This window comes from Elgaria multicarinata, chromosome 6 (assembly GCF_023053635.1).
Source record: "Elgaria multicarinata webbii isolate HBS135686 ecotype San Diego chromosome 6, rElgMul1.1.pri, whole genome shotgun sequence".
Classification (NCBI taxonomy): Eukaryota; Metazoa; Chordata; class Lepidosauria; order Squamata; family Anguidae; genus Elgaria; species Elgaria multicarinata.
In genome coordinates, this window is record NC_086176.1 from 7,735,890 (window position 1) to 7,748,512 (window position 12,623).

At 43.9% G+C, this 12,623-nt stretch overlaps 1 protein-coding gene across 1 annotated transcript; it reads right to left on the reverse strand.

The window, feature by feature from the left end:
* Positions 1 to 2,318: 2,318 nt before the first annotated feature.
* Positions 2,319 to 7,461, reverse strand: ZNF697 (zinc finger protein 697). The gene is made up of 3 exons (XM_063128469.1): positions 7,379 to 7,461; positions 4,808 to 4,910; positions 2,319 to 3,508 (listed from the first exon to the last, which is right to left on the reverse strand). The coding sequence occupies exons 2-3, from the start codon at positions 4,881 to 4,883 to the stop codon at positions 2,670 to 2,672; spliced, it is 915 nt and encodes a 304-aa protein (XP_062984539.1). The 5' UTR covers positions 4,884 to 4,910; positions 7,379 to 7,461; the 3' UTR covers positions 2,319 to 2,669.
* Positions 7,462 to 12,623: the final 5,162 nt, after the last annotated feature.

The following is a 12,623-nucleotide window of genomic DNA, read 5'->3' on the forward strand; positions in this document are numbered from 1 at the left end:
TTAGTTCACCCTAAACCAGTGGTTCCCAAAGTGGGCGGTACTGCCCCCTTGGGGGTGGTGGGATTGCACAGGGGGGGTGTTAAGAGGCAAGTGGGCAGCAGGGGAGTGCAAAGAGGTGGCAGGGGGGCGCTCGAGGTGGTCTTTTCTGAGAGGCGCCTCTCCGGAAGGTCTTAAAACCCAGGGACATTTTTATGGGAGAAGGTAGTTTGGTCCCAAGCCATATAGGGGAATAATCCACACATGTATTAATACCGTTTAAGAAGAGTCCTTTTAACGGTGAATTGAAATGATTCAAAAGCACCAAAACGCTAATGAAGAGACATATTCTGCTTGGTGTGCCCTGCCAAGCTGGCTGCAAAACGGAGGCTTTTGCTCTCTTTTCCCTCCCTCGGCAAGCCTGCAGTGGGTGCTTACCATTTAAAGGGGTCACGCGCAGGAGGCACTGGGCATGAGTTTGTGGAACCAAGGGGGCAGTTACCTGAAAAAGTTTAGGAACCACTGCCCTAAACCATATCCCAAACTGTGTATTTCTGGAAAGAGCTTCTATTTTTACTTTGTTCTTGCACAGCTGCGCATTTCTGGTTTATAAAAACTGCATTTTTGGAGCGAGCTTTTATATTTTACTTTACCATTACACAGCTGCGCACCTCCAGTTTGTAAAACTAGAGATCTGCTGCATTACTTCCTTCCCATTCCCATTCATAGAATGTAGCAGGAACCTGGAAAAGGGCAGGTAACAAGCCTCTCTCTTATTGATGATGTTGGTTCTAACCCACCTCATCCTTCCCCAACAAAATATGTTTTTCCCAGCACTGAAAAACCAGGTTTTATGGGCAGCGGACTCCGCTATGTAACAACCGAGAGATAACCAGTGCGTGAACGAGAGTCTTGGCAGAAGAGACAGACAAAAATGGTCGAATCCTGGCAATATTATACATTTAAACTTGCACATTAAACTTGCACATTTTTTATCACCTTTCAGTTAATCCAATATGGATTATGGAGTAATTCAACAGGACATCCATGGTTTATGCAGCAATTGTGTGTGCGTTTAAATATTTTTGAGGGACATTTTATAGAATCAATACAATAACGCTGCTATCTTTCCAGCGCCAGGTTAAGACTTTCCTCTTTGCCCAGGCATATGGCAGCACATCTTAATCACCCACATGTTTAGTTTTAATGGTTTGTAATGCTTTATGTGTGTATGTTCTGTGTTTCAGAATGTTAAATTTTGTATACTCGTTTTTATCTCAATTTTTGAATTTCTGTAAACCGCCCAGAGAGCTCTGGCTATGGGGGCGGCATATAAGTGTAATAAGGCCATCGAGTCCAACCCCCTGCATTGAGCAGGGGGTTGGACTCGATGGCCTTGTAGGCCCCTTCCAACTCTGCTATTCTATGAAATAAATAAATAAATAAATAAAGTGTCAATGATTTTCATACAGTGCGACACTTCTTGATACCATCGGGGGTGATACTAGTACGTACACACACACACGTGCATAGGGTGTATGGAAAGGAGAAGTATTGGGCCTAGCTTTCTTCCCAATATACTCCGAAATGTTTATCACTTGATTCTGTTGATTCTATAAACTGGTGCCTAAGTGACATAAGCTAATAGACCAGCTATCCGCCTCCCTTCATTCTAGACTGCACAGGCTACAATCCGATTTTCCTTGTTTGCTGAGTGCCTCTGAAAAGTTGCCAAATACCCATAAGGAATTTCAACCAAGAAACCAGCCACAGGGATTAAAAATTGGATAACATTTTTAATTAGGTTTTTATTTCTAAGTAAAGGATATTTAATATATTGTCATATCCCAAAATGGCTATATTTCAACCCACCTTCCTCACTGGCCCACATGAGATATTTTTACAACCCAATACAATAATTGGAGATTCTGTATTAAAGAACCAGAAGAATTTTCCTCCAGCAGATGAAAAAGGAAGGCATTTCCAAAAACAGTATTTGAGATCAACCCCACAACAGCACACTTTCTGTTGCCTGAAAAAGACATGATATAAAACCTGTTTCACCAACTGTACTTAAATCAATGTGTCCTCCTAGCAAACAAGTTCCTAAAGAATCCAGGTTCCCATTCGTTGTCTACCCAACTCCTTCCCCAACCTAAGTCATCAATCCATAAACTACATTCACCTCTCACCCAGGTGATGTGACCTGCGGCCTTCCTTCTTGTTGCTCAAGGAGTCACACAAGTGTTTCCTGCTGCAGGCACATAAATTGTACACAACGTCCACATGTCTACATGTAGACATACATCTGGGAAGCAATCTGGTCAGTGTTGCTAGACACGGGTACATAGGTCTATATCATCCATAGTTTAAAATGGAGGTGGGCAATTGGTGGTCCTCCAGATATTTTGGCCTATATTTCCCATCATCCGTCACCATTGGCTGTGCTGGATAGGGGCTGATATGAGCTGCAGGCCAAAACATCTGGAGGGCCACAAGTTGCTGACCCTGTTTTAAACATTTGCTTTGGCAAACACTGTAATACACTCAGGAAACATATGTTTGCTACATAAAACATTAGTACTGGCCTCTGTTCACTACAGTGAAGGACACTTTTCTTTACTTCTTTGGCCCACATAACTGTATCATTCATCAGCTCTTTTGGGCAAGGAAGCAACCCTCCTCCTGCTTTCTTATCCTATGTGAAGTCTGTGATGTTGTACAAGATGGGTTTTGTATCGGAAGCCTTTGCCACACTCAGCACACTTATAGGGTTTCTCTCCCATGTGAGTTTTCCGGTGTCTTATGAGATGTGAACTCTGTATAAAGCCTTTTCCACATTCAACACATTTATAGGGCTTTTCACCTGTGTGGGTTCTCTGGTGTTGCGTAAGTGTTGAGAAATCGCTGAAACGTTTCCCACACTCACTACATTCAAAGGGCTTCTCTCCAGTGTGGGTTCTCTGGTGGTTAACAAGATGCGAGTTCCGACTGAAGCATTTCCCACACTCAGTACAAAGGAAAGGTTTCTCTCCTGTATGGATCCTCTTATGTGTAAAAAGGTGAGAGCTCACAGTGAAGTTTTCCCCACATTCACTACATATGTAGGGTTTTTCTCCTGTGTGAATTCTTTGATGTTTAATAAGGTCCGAGCGCCAGCTAAAACTCTTGCTGCATTCAGTACATTTATGAGGCTTCTCTCCCACTGGAGATATCTCACACTGCACATTAAGGATTGAATTCTTTTGGATGGTTTCCCCACAGTCAGTGTAACTAAAAGCTTCTATTTCCAAAGGAATCCCAGGTTGGGGGAGGATGTCTTGAAGGATCCCCAAACTGCCTGCTGGATCAATGGATTCATCCTGTGCCTGATCAATGTCTTGTCCTTGCTGAACCTCAAAGGCTTCTGCCTCACTGAGACTCTGAGAAGCATTTTGTTCAACTTGCAGGAAAATCTCATCCTGCTGCACATTCCCTGGATCATCACCTTGAGAAATCTCCTCCTCATACTCAGCTGGGATCTCATCGTTTCCTAGAACAGAGAAATGTCAGATATGAGACTTTAGAAAAATATGAATCCCACTAAATGCACCTGAAATGTAGGTTATCCTGCTTATTGCCAATAGTTCCTCTGACTTGGAAAACATACATCTTTATAAGTACACAGTCAATGTACAAAAACATTACATGAGCAATGTCAACTTGGCCTATACTATGAATTTTACTCCAGAGATCGCTTTGAGAGATCAACGGACTGTCCTAGGAACTGTGAGTTCAAGACAGATGATCCAGTTGTATTAAAAAGCTATCGATCTGCCCAAAAGGGAGACATGAGGCTCCTTTTGGACAAGGGAATTTTCCAGTCATAATAATCTTCCCCAAATGAAGAGTGGTTTCAGCTCCAAAACATGCTGGGACTCAATAAATGGTCTTGTAGCGTAACAAAGAATTATGCTGCACCTAGTTAAATTACTTCTGCTGTGTTTAAGGAAGGCAACTCAAGAGATACTTGTTTTACTCAGTAAACTCTGTCTCCTAGAGCGAAGAAATTAGGTGGGTTTTTTATCAGCCTTGTTGGAGTTTGACTTCAGATGAGGTGGGGAGGAACAAACATTTAGAAGCGACCTGGGCCTGGGGGCCTGGGTCTCCACCGAAAACCTGAAAAATAGTCAGGAGGTGGTGAGAAGGTGCCATTTGAAGCAGAGGTACAGATGGTGCAAGTGAGATGCTCAACCCATTCCCTTCCTCTGCTTCTCCCTTGCACCTTCCTCCCCACATAGCCCCTTTCCTCTGAGTCAGGTCCCCGAAATATACCACTACATAAAGAAAAGCAGAAGCAGCATGGGGAAAGGTGGATGCATGGGGGAAATGGGAATTATACTATATTAAGACTGCAGAATGCTGTATCTTTTGCAAATTGTTTCTTCGTATCGTGGTTGAGAGCAAGGCAGAGTTGAGGACCAGTGGTCCATAGGGTTTGGCTGCCTTGCAGACCAGTTACCTCTCCCCATGCCACCCTATCAAGTTCTCCAACCTAATGAAAAGGCTTAGCTGGCAGGGACCACAAAGGTACCACTGTCTGAAAGCACCTAAATGCCTTCAGGCAGCACTGTCCAACATTCCCACCACCATCCAATAAGGAAAATGCAACTGTCAGCAGGAAGGGGGAGAAAATGTTTACAAAGAGGACACTTATGAACCTGTTCTTAGTGATGACGATCAGCAGGGACCTGCAAGAAATGGTGACCAGACTTGCTATGGAGAAGGCAAGACCAGGAGGGTCTTTGATGAAAACCACTTTCTTTCTGAGCTGATCAAATCTGTCTCTTACCTATGAAGTCAGAGGGGACTTCTCTTTCAGTAGAGTCTCGCAGCACAGATGCACACAATTCCTCTTCTGCTTCCATCCACGGATGTCAGGTACAGGAATCTTGCTAATTGCAAGACAGACAGTAAAGTAACGCTGGAGTACAACAAACATATATCTATACAGTGGTGAAACCTTCCTTCAGCTGAGTGGCAGAAATTATCTCCCCAGCAGAAATGAACTCTGTTGACCTGCCCCGTTCTGGAAACTAACATTTCTATTCATTTTCAGTTGCTTTCAGAAGTGCTGGAACCCTGTGGGGTCCTGCTGGCAGGGTAGGATACTGCCTCCTGAGTATGCCTCTTCCAAATATCCTCCCCTTTGCCACGAAATCTATTTCAAACAAGGCATGTAATGTAATAAGAAAAGAACCTTTAATACATAGCCAATGCACAATTCTATTATCCATCACTAAATTCCATGACAACAAACCACAAGGAGTGTACTCCTTACACTTCTCAACCAGAGCTTTTTTTCTTTTAAACTAGCTCAGACGACATGAAAATGCCTGTCAACTTACATCCAATTAATGCTTGATAACAATTGGTTCTACAATAACTGTAGTTCAAGGACTTCCGCAGGAATTTTTCCAGAGACAGGCAAAACGCACAACAGGTCGTGGTTGCCGTGCGCCAGCATCACAGCGTGCACCGCCACAACTCGCCTGTGCGCTTCCCTGGTGTGGCTCTTTGTTGCTTAGCGTCACATTCCAGGCCATTTAGAACAGAGTGGTGGAAGATTCTGAGAACTGAACAGCACTAATGTTGAAGAGTGTTGTGTTCAAGAAGCACTATGAGCTCCAACAAAACTTCTTTTGGAGTGAAGGATTAATAAAAGCAAAAAAGGAACATGAGAAAAACACCAAAACGCAAAAACACAAAGTACTGCTGTCTTAAGAATGTCATATTGTACATTCTATGGCATCACTGCCCCTGCCTTAACATTGACAACTTCACATTACTCCTCCAAGAATAATTTCCTTCACCTTGGAAACTTTGGTGAACACTCTTTAGAACAGTTTTCCTCAACCCGATAACCTCCAGACATTTTGGGCTTCAGCCCCAGCATTCCAGACAATTGACCAGGCTGGCTGGGACTGATCCGAAGTCCAAAACCTCTGACAAGCACCAGGTTGGGAAAGACAGCTTTGGGCAGCAGTGGAGCCTGTGGGGAGCGTTTTTCTCAGTGGAATAAGAAATAGGCAAAGCTCGATCAGGTTTTAGGGTTCCAGAAGAGATTTTACTTTTCACATGGTTATCAATTTTGACATCAGCTAGCAATATAACTTTTGCATGGCTTGAATTTTGAACCACATACATAAAAAAGAATGATACTTTTATGAGCAAACTAAGTTATACATAAAATAACTTAAGGAACAGAAAGTCTGCTCCTAGCCTGGTGCCCTCTGAATGTTTTGGACAACAGTGCCCAGCATTTCTGACCATTAGCCATGCTGCTTGAAGCTGAAGCCCAAAATATCTGGAGGTCACCAGGTTGGGGAAGGGTGTCTTAAAGCAATGTGACTTTAGATCTGTAAAGAGTGCAAAAAAGAGTGCAAGTATTGCTTACTTTTCAATTTTCCCTAAATGTTTTTTTCATAAGAACATAAGAAGTGCCCTGATGCTGGATCAGACCAAGGGTCCATCTAGTCCAGCACTCTGTTCACACAGTGGCCAACCAGCCATCAGCCAGGGACCATCAAGCAAGACATGGTGCAACAGCACCCTCCCACCCATGTTCCCCAGCAACTGGTGCACACAGGTTTACTGCCTCAGATACTGGAGGTAGCACTTAACCATCAGGACTAGTAGCCATGGATAGCCTTCACCTCCAGGAATTTACCCAACCCCCTTTTAAAGCCATCCAGATTGGTGGCCATCACTGCATCTTGTGGTAGTGAGTTCCATAATTTAACTATGCACTGTGTGAAGAAGTGCTTCCTTTTATTTGTCCCGGCTCTCCCACCACTCAGCTTCAAGGGATGGCCCCGGGTTCTAGTATTTTGAGAGTAGGAGAATAATGTCTCCCTATCCATATTCTGGAAATTTTGCATCTTGACTTACAAAAGAGTTGCCGTATTCACAGCATTTATTATTTGAGGGAATAAACACAGGTTCAGCCAGTCTAGAAGTTCAAATCAACTTATTTTATTGGCGCTTTCATACACATCATTGAAGAATGCTATTTTAACGCTGTTCAGCTCAAGCACACCCTAGGGCTGGGTTCATAAGTGAAGACATGATAGATGGTCACTTGCTTCTCTCGGGGAGAGAGCCCACGTTGCCCAATGCAGAAGTAAAGCGGAAGAAGAAGGGGAGGGAGTTGGAGAAAGGAACCAATCAAGTTGCAGGATGAGAAAAGGATGAACAAGGCAAACGGCAATTGATACCACATGTTCTCCCCAGTGTTTGGAAACACGTGGAGTCATTCCTCACAGCAATTGTGAGTATATAATGAAGGCCAGTGGACACCTGGATACTGCCCTATGTATCCAGGCCAAGATGAACTTCTAATTAATATTACAGATTCACTTACTTTGCTCTTGCAGGCCACACAGGCTTTAGTCAGGATGTCATGCTGCTGTGCGTCCCCTGTACTCCAGGATTATTGAACCAGGCCACACTGCACGTGAAGGAATAATAATTTTACTAGTGGCATCCCCCAAAATTTCACAGTAGGGTTGAAGTGGCCTACCTTTCTCTCTCTCCCCCCCCCCACACTTTCCCCCCTCCACCCCACTGCACTTTCTCCTTCCCTTATCACTTCCCTTGAAGCCTTATATCAGGAACTGAGAGTAGTTAGCAAGGGAGGAAGGAGTATGCTAGAAGGCATGTCCTCTCAGTCCCCAGTGGAGAAAGAAGTTGCAGCGAAGAGGAAGCCAGGCAAGGTAAGATGTAGGTTGCTTGACTTGAACCAGAACCTTGTGCTACCTATCCTCCCATCCATCCAGATCCCTGCCACCCACCCCTCTCCTGTACCGTTATTCACACCTTGGGGTAGGAGCTTGGCTCAACTGTAGAGCCCCATGTTTAACTGGAGGGAAGTCAGTGCCTCAACTGGTCTGACTCAGGCCACAGCTAGACCTAAGGTTTATCCTGGGATCATCCAGCGTTCGCCCCTGCCTGAGCACTGGATCCCCTGTATGTCACCTAGATGAACAGGTTTGACCCCTGGACGATCCAGGGATAAGCCTTAGGTCTAGCTATGGCCTCAGTGTAAGGCCACTTCATATGATCAGGCCCCCTGAACCTCTACCAAATATTTCTTTGGTTGAATATCTGGTTCCAAGCAGTATGGTGTGAAGGGAGAAATATCACAATCAGACAATGGCCACACTAGCCTGATAGGGTGAAACAGAAGTTGGACATCATTTCCTTATGCAGCAATCAGCCATCTCCTCTTCCAATTTATCAATTTAACTGACAATGGGGCCATTCAGATAATACACCAGCCCACACTCAGTGGTTGAATGTGGGTTGTTGTTGAACTGTAGACTCCTAAACCATAGGTTAGCATGTTATCTGAATGTCCTCAAGGTGGTTTGTTAACCATGCGGAGTGTTTTGTTATCCACCCTGAACAACCCAACAGCAAATCATGGATTCTCAAGATGGCTTGTTCAAGAAAAATGCAAATACTGGTTATGCACGTGACAATGGGCTGAGCAACCACAATGGCTTCCTCCCCTGCTGTAATTGCTCAAAAGCACCCTGAGTGTGGTGCTTTTGTGTGCTGAACCCCCCCCCAATGTTTCTGATTGTAGCTTATTTTGCAAGTGTTTGCTGCAGATTTTCCTAAATATGAATGAATATTTTATTTATTTATTTAGTTATTTATTACATTTTTATACCGCCCAATAGCCGAAGCTCTCTGGGCAGTTCACAAAACCGCCCATTCATATGTTGGATATTCATATGAATATGAATGGATATTCATATGAATATCCAACAGAGTTGTATTCATGTGTAAAAGATTTTTATGTATTAACTTTGTGAATTTGTGCTCCAACTTCTGGTTTTGTTATGCAAATATCATTTAAAGAAATACAATTTTTGCATAATTCATTGAAATGGAAATCTAACATTGTTCTGTTCCTCCTCTGTCATTACCTGAACATTTTGCTAATTTAATCTGCTAGCAGAATAAAAATGAACCCGGCAACGAAATTTTCAATCCCATCTCAAGCACACAAACACATTTTTTGTTTTTGCCTCTTCCAAAACATAATGCATTTTGTTTATCAGGATAGACATGGCCTGAATCGAGATAATGGGCTTTTATCCCACTACTAATGTTAATTAATTTACCAATTCCACGATGTTTGTGTTGTTATGAGCACTGCTTTGAGAATATCTAGTATGTTTATTTTACATACATTTATGTTTTAATGTAATTCTCAGTCTGTATGTTTTACATTTCATTTCAGCTTGACCTCACTGTTAACATTTCTTCCCCTCAATAATCATGCATATATACCTGACAACGTATGATAATACTTCATGCATCTGATGAAGTGGACTCTAGTCTATGAAAGCTTACGTCATAACAAGTATTAGTTTTTAAGTAAATGCACTGTGCAAATCCAGCATTAAGAAAATCATCACCACCACCATCCCTTTTCCCTGTAGTTCATTAGCGGAGTAACAGCAAACATACAAGGGACCCATAAAGCAGTACCTTTGGTATGGTGCAGGCCAGAAGTGGGAAGATTACTGATGTGGGTTTTCCAGGAAATTTTGAATTTGGATAATTAACATAAGGTAATATGCATCATAACATGTTCTGATGCCCTAGCGCAGCGTTCCCCAACCTGGCACCCTCCAGAGGTTTTCGATTTTATCTCCCATCAGTACTACTAGTGTCATCAGAGGCCAGGGATGCTGGGACTTGTATTCTAAAGCATCAGGAGGGCACCAGATTGCCAAAGGCTGTCCTAGAGAGTAATCTAATTTTAGTATGTTTATTTTATTTTAGTAAAAAAAAAAAAAAAGTGAAAAGGTACCCCATGTTAATTTTTTGTCCCAATACACCACAGGTGGGCAGAAAGTAGATCATCGGGTATTTGGGACTTCAACCCCTATAAGCTCCCATTAGCATAGCCAATACTCATCTCCCACAATATGAATCTAGCCAGACACTATAATCAACATCTGAAGTTCTCCTCTGAGTATCTCTTCCAAGGGAATCATAGAATCATAGCTGAGTTGGAAGGGGCCTACTTCCAACCCCCTGCTCAATGCAGGAATCCACCCTAAAGCATCCCTGACAGGTGGCTGTCCAGCTGCCTCTTGAAGGCCTCTAGTGTGGGAGAGCCCACAACCTCCCTAGGTAACTGATTCCATTGTCGTACTGCTCTAACCGTCAAGAAGTTTTTCCTGATGTCCAGCTGGAATCTGGCTTCCTTTAACTTGAGCCCGTTATTCCGTGTCCTGCACTCTGGGAGGATCGAGAAGAGATCCTGGCCCTCCTCTGTGTGACCTTTTAAGTATTTGAAGAGTGCTATCATGTCTCCCCTCCATCTTCTCTTCACCAGGCTAAACATGCCCAGTTCTTTCAGTCTCTCCTCATAGGGCTTTGTTGGCAACAAAGGACAGGGCCTTGTCGGTGGTAGCCCCTGCCAATTGTGGAACACTCTCCCCACTGAGATCTGTCTAACGCCAACATTGTCAACTTTTCAGCACCATTTTAAGACTTTCCTCTACTCCTAGGCATTTGACGGCATATGAAGGGGTTTGTGATGTCAGTTGTTTTCCCAGGTCTTGTTGTAACTGTTGTTTAGAAGTTTTAAATTATTTTTAAGTTCTGTATGTTAAAGATTTTATATTATGTTTTTAGTATGTTGTATTTTTGGTTTGAAATGTTTGTGAATGGCTGAGAGTGCTTTGGCTATTGTGCAGTGTACAAATGAAATAAGTTGAAATCCAAAACACCTGGAGATCTACTTTCTACCCCCCCCTACAAAACACCACACCACATCTTTTTAATCTGAAATATTGGAGGGCAAAAATTAAAGCATACGCTCTGTGAGTCAAGTGTTATGTCGAAATTGTTTTGGAGAATGCTTGTAAACATTTAATTTATTTATTTATTTATTTAAAGCATTTTTATAGCGCCACCTCACCATTTCTGGTATCATGGCGCTTTACAATCACATATAAAACAATTCCATTAAAAACCCTCAACACACATTAAGACAATTCCATTAAAAACCCTCATCCTCAATCCATTAAAAGCCCTCAACCCAGTTTAAACCATCCCTCCCCAAACTCTTGTGAAAATAAAAACGCCTTACAAAGGTGTTTGAAAGAATTGAGAGTGGGAGCCTGTCTAATCTCCAGTGGCACCAGGGAAGGGGGGGCAGCCACTGAAAAAGCCCTGGCCCCGGCACATTCCAATTTGTAGCAGGGGACCATCAGGGCGCCCTGCTCCTGAAAGCGAGTCTGCCAATGGTGAGACACAGGAGAAAGACGACAGCGCATATACCCCTTAATTGAAATTTAAGGGAAAAGGCCAAAGTTAGAGGAAAGTGTTGACACACTAATAAATTTAAGCAACCCAAAGAAGTGCGTATGATATACTGACAACCACACATCTATTTCAACTTGTACATGCATAATCATTTTAAAAAAACCAACCTGAATACAATACATAATCATTCCTGATGACCAGTTTGTGGCTTTTATTCCCCACCATACTAAGTTAGACCAGTGGTCCCTCTAGTGCAGGATTATTGACGCTGAGGCCCAGCATGGTTTAGCGTGTTGTCTAAACGGAGCCAGGGTTTCAGGCAGGATTCTTTTCAGCCCTACCCTGGAGGATGCTGGGATTGAACCTGGGACCCTCTGTGTGCAAAGTATGTGCTCTTACCACTGAGCCACAGACCCTTCCCTTTTTATTAGCAGGAGCACTGATGTCACTTGTTACTCCCTCAGCGTTACAGAGGAATCATAGAATAGCAGAGTTGGAAGGGGCCTACAAGGCCATCGAGTCCAACCCCGTCTCAGTATCGAGACAGTATTGTCAACACTGACTGGAAGCAGCTCTTTGGGCAAGAGTTTTTCCAGCCCTGCCTGGATCAAACCTGGGAACTTTGCCCTGAAAAATATTAATTGCAACTTCTGAACTACCAGGCTCACTTAATATTGTATTTTCAAATAAAGCACTGGTAAATTCTCTAGGGGAAAAACCCCATTTCTATTTATTTATATATTTACATTTATATACCGCCCCACAGCCGAAGCTCTCTGGGCGGTTTACAACAATTTCTAGGGGTGGGGGGATGCGTCATTGGATAAGATTGGTTTGTTTGGCAAAAGATGAATACTCAGGAGAGCCTGGCCTGTGCTGCACTCCGCCCGGCGCGGTGCCTCATGGCATTCGGGGCAGCGGCTGCCGAGTCTCCTACGGGTCTCATCCTGAGAAGGCGGGGGATGATGAGCCTGAGTTATTGGGGCGCGTGTGTGTGTGTGTACTGGAAATCGAAACCCCACCCCCCACCCCGCGGCTGAGTCCGGTGTGCGTCGGGATGGCGCCCGGCGAAAAAGGGTGAGGAAGAGGAGGAGCGACGAAGGCAAACCCTCACGCACGCCCCTCCGGTGCTGCCCCCGGCTTCATCCCTTCCGCCGGAGACCCTGAGGCGGCCAAAATCCTCCCTGCGCCTTCAACCCAGAGGTGTGCACGTGTGCGTGTGTCGCTTCCTCTCCGTTTGGCAATGCTGCGGTCCGCCTCCCTCCCGCCTCCCCATCCCATTTAAGAGCCCTGGCCGAAGCCCAGCGAAAGGA